The following is a 4,293-nucleotide window of genomic DNA, read 5'->3' as shown; positions in this document are numbered from 1 at the left end:
AGAATTTTTATTAGCTTTTTTTTAATTAGTGAAAATTTGCATTACATTGAWGATATTTACTGTGGTGGACTGACAAACTGTCCAGGGTATACTCTGCCTCCTTTATCCAATGACCACTGGAAATATAGAGTGGATGGATGGGTGGAAGGATAGATGGATTGACAGATGGATGGATAGATCATTTCTTTTCAAATATTTTAACTAAACAATCTACAAGCCTATTGTTTTGTTAGTCAGAGTTTATTTTGTCAGAGTTAAAACGGATAGGTAAAATATTTTATATAAAACTAGTCACTATCCATCAAGCTTAGCTCATAACAATAATACTTATGAGTTGAATGGCAAGAGAAATTCAATTTTTCATTTAAACAAGACCTATAGTAAAGTTTGCACAGACCTTTTCATGCCTGTAAATTTGTAAGCTAAATTCAGGATAATTATTTTCTACAGTTTTGTAGCTGGTTGGCTTCAAACTAACATCTGCAATGCTATGAAAACAAAACATCAACAACGATTCAATACATGACAACATTTTGTTCTGTAGTCCTGTAGGCACGCTGGGCATGTATGAGTAATGTAAGTTAAAACTGTTGATAATTGGGTGACATTTTCCTTCTTTGTGTCTCAGTCACTTACCTTGAGGGTGTCAGGCTCGGTGCTGATAAAACCACCTGACAGACTGTTTTCACCAAATGGTGGCTGTGCTGATCTGTGAACCGGCACTGAGCAGCTAGACTTGGAGGAACCCATTCGAATAAGAAGCAGCCCAAACAAAAATCCCAGTGCCAGTCCCAGAGCCAGGCCAGAGATGTATGGGCTAAGAGGTAGGATAAAGTAACCGTAGGACATCACTGCTACACAGAATAAAGTCATTCGGGGCAGGGGCTGAATTGGTTGAGGAGCAGAAATCTTAGCTGGGAATGCTACAGCTTGAGAACCAGGAAATGTCCTTTTTTGCCTGAGTGTCTCAGCAGCGAAGACCTGCATCGTGTCACCATCCGTGCATATTTCCAGCTCCTCTTCTCTGTGATGCCGTCTGTGGGAATGCATGGGGCATGGGCTCCGATGAAACCTTGTGAAGTGCCTTACCGAGGGCCAGTCAAAGGCAGGAAAGTGATCCCCATCCATTTTTCTTGCACTTCTCACAGGAGACTCTGACAGAACCGTATCTGTGCTGCCCTCCCTCCCCAAACTTCGGCAGCTGCTCTGGTGAGCCACTTGCGGCTTACTGTGGTGTTTGGGACTGCCTCCGCTTTCTTCTCTCATGATCTTACTGAACATGCTGCTTAGAGGCTCGTGCATGGCCTCTGAGAGCTTCCTTCTGGTGTCCTCCAGCTCCATTTTGAAGAAGTTTCCTTTCAGGCCCTCTCCGCAAGGGGATATTGAACTAGGAGACGGTGGAGCAGTACGAGAATCGCCATTGCTCCGGGACTTTGTTTGCGTCAGCTGCTTCCAAAGGTGAAGGTTGAGACCAGAGTCTGATTTCGACTGAGACACCTCTGGTTCTGAGCGGGAGAGCTCTGTGGAGATGGACTTCACAAGGCTGAGGAAAGGTTTGGGTCTGAGAGTGGAGCTCTCTTTCAACTCAAGTTCTGTAGAGAGGGACTTGACCAGGCTCGTCAGGGGACGGGGGCTGGGTGAGGAAATGCTGGGGGAGAGGAAACTGGGTCCTGTAGTGGAGACATTTCCTAGCAAGTCAGGAGTTGATGGAGAAAGAGGAACGTGGAAACTTTGGGAATTTAATCCTTTGGCATCTTCACCGTGAAGTTGTTTTTCCTTAGAGAGTGATACAGATGGGTAATCTTCATTGTGATCAAGGGAGAAAATGAGCTCATTGTCATTCGGGCTGTCCCACTCCCCCTCTGTCCCAGTCAGCTGGATCACAATCCCTCGAGAGAGGTTTCTTCTCGTGCTAACGGATGTGGCGCCCATCGAGGAGAGGCTGTGAGGCTCCTCTAAAGCTCTGCTGCATCCTTCACTTTCATCCTCACTTCCTTGCCTTCCGCCATTTTCCCCGTTGTTTGCCATTTTTTGGTTTTTACATCTCTGAGCCAAGGCGCTTGTGTGTCACTAAAAAAAGGATAAAGAGCATGTTTAGCTATTTTAAGGCAAATAAAATGAGCAAAGAAAGTGAATGTGCTCATTTTCTTTGCCTGTGCCTCATTTACACACAAACTACTTAGAGATGCCAGGTGTGCAGCGAGTTGTTACTGCTGTATAATTCAGCTGTGAAGAACTGTGAATTCTAGACAAGGAAGTCCCTCTCCTGCTCCACATAGTGAGGGCTTTAAAAGGCAAATGAAAAGGACAAAGCAGGCTTTCTCCTGAAAAAAAAATGCCTAAACTTGAGCAGCTATATGTCATTGGTTTTTACATCAGTTTACTTTGTATATTAAACAAAAGGCCTGGTCACCTGGAGTCACCTGGAGGCAGGRCTYAAAAGCCTGAATTTTGCCTGAAACTCTCAGACTGAAGAAGTCTCTTGGAAGAGAGACGAAACGTTTCATTAAAGAAGAACCCGTCCAGAAGACCTACACAATTTTTTTTCCTTTTGATTTTTTACCTGGATTACTGAGATGCATCAGGACATAAACATAAGACCATTAGTCCTGAAAACCTAAAGTTATTCTTTGAAACGAGAAAGGTAATTTCCTCACAATTCATCAGAAGGAATTATAAGTATCAGCACTAATCTCTGAAGTAGTTCTGAGCTTGATGGTCGTTCTCTAAAGAAAGCAGATCCTCATCCATTGAATAACCTGTCAGCCGTGAAAACACACAGTTATAATGTTTCCTCTGATGTCTGCTTAAAGAGATACTTGTGTCACCCTGAGATTAATGGTGAGAGGCATTTCTGTGTAGTTTTCACATCTCAGGAGCACTGCCTGTTTCACTATCACTTACCACCTCTTGCTATAAACTGTCTTCGTTCTACAAGCAAACCCACCACAGAACACAGCTGTCAAAAGCTCGACTTATCACTGGAAACAAGCTGGAAACCAAGACAGACTCTGCCGTGGAACTCGTTTGGGTTTCTGTCAGGTCCCCTTACTTATCAGATTTATGTAACAGTGTTGCAGGGTTGGATGGCACATTTGAAGCAGCTCCAAAGCAGCTGGTAAATTCAAACTAATCTGCTCTCACCAAAAGTTGGCATTGAGGAGATAACCCTTTGTGGGCTGTGGCTGTTGGTGACTAGTTTGAAACAACAAGCAAATCTTCATCTACTGAATTTTAGGGACATATACAATTAATCGAGAATCAATTCATAACCGATTTTAACTGATTAAAATGTCTTTGTTATTGTATATCAGTAAGTTATGACTTTAAGATAAATTCAGTTTGATACTTGATAACTCTTGCTCACAAAAGGATTTGTGATGACATTTTTTGTGTGTGCATATGACCCCGAGTTTCTGATGTAAACATAGGATCAGAGCAAGCTTTTTTAACTCAACCTTCCTATTGTGTATTTCCAGCTGCTAAACAAAAGGTAGCGCAACTTGGTTGTCTCATGACCCGTTTACCTGTTCCCCCATGTTTTGTTATGTGCGTCTTTTTCTTGAATGGGTGTTCTTGTCTGCAGTTTTGTTCTACATTGCATCCCTGATTTTATGTTTGAATGACAATAAAGAGAATTCTGATTCTGATACTGATTTTTCATTACTTTGAAGATATATTCTATTACAACAGGATATAGACAACAGACAGTTAAAGTTTTATACAAGGACAAAAAAGATGATGTTAAAAGAAAAGAAAGATATTTGATAATAAAATGTCTACAATTCTTTTTGTTGAAAAAAATCATTATTGTGAATCTAAACTCAATAATCAAATCCAATTGAGGCTTGAGTGAATCGTTACATCCCTAATTAGTACGTTCAACACGTATCATAATGCATAAATGTTTGATTGTTTTTTATTCAGTCACAAAGTGTTTTAAAAATGTTTGTTTATTTGCAATTTAATCTAAATTTTGTCACTCTCCAAAGGCGCCCATGTAATCCCAAACAGTTGTACTAACTCATAACTAATAAGGTCACAACAGTCAAATGTCGTTATGGAGTTGACCAAACTATAAAGTTTTGAGCTCTGTTGAGATTTATGCCACTTTAAAGGCACAGTGTGTAGGATTTGTTGTTTTCAGCGACATCTAGTGGTTGAGTGGTTGAACCATCCTCCCTGGTCCTCCCGCCACCCCCACCCCCCACTTCCAAAAGGAGTTGCTACAGTGTCTCTCAGGTCAAAAACCTTTGATAATTCCAACCGCGATGTCTACCAGCAGCTTCAGGG

At 41.6% G+C, this 4,293-nt stretch overlaps 1 protein-coding gene across 1 annotated transcript in view; it reads right to left on the bottom strand.

Annotated features, from left to right (window-relative positions):
* The window catches only part of tex2l (testis expressed 2, like), a gene marked incomplete in the record, with an annotated part of 36,418 nt that overhangs the window by 26,846 nt on the left and 5,279 nt on the right, over positions 1-4,293 (bottom strand). Inside the window, 1 exon segment of the mRNA XM_014019285.1 lies at positions 637-2,070. Coding sequence (XP_013874739.1) covers positions 637-2,028 — 1,392 coding nt within the window.

Source organism: Austrofundulus limnaeus, unplaced genomic scaffold (genome assembly GCF_001266775.1).
Source record: "Austrofundulus limnaeus strain Quisiro unplaced genomic scaffold, Austrofundulus_limnaeus-1.0 Scaffold215, whole genome shotgun sequence".
Lineage (NCBI taxonomy): Eukaryota > Metazoa > Chordata > Actinopteri > Cyprinodontiformes > Rivulidae > Austrofundulus > Austrofundulus limnaeus.
This window is presented reverse-complemented; position numbering and strand designations above follow the sequence as displayed.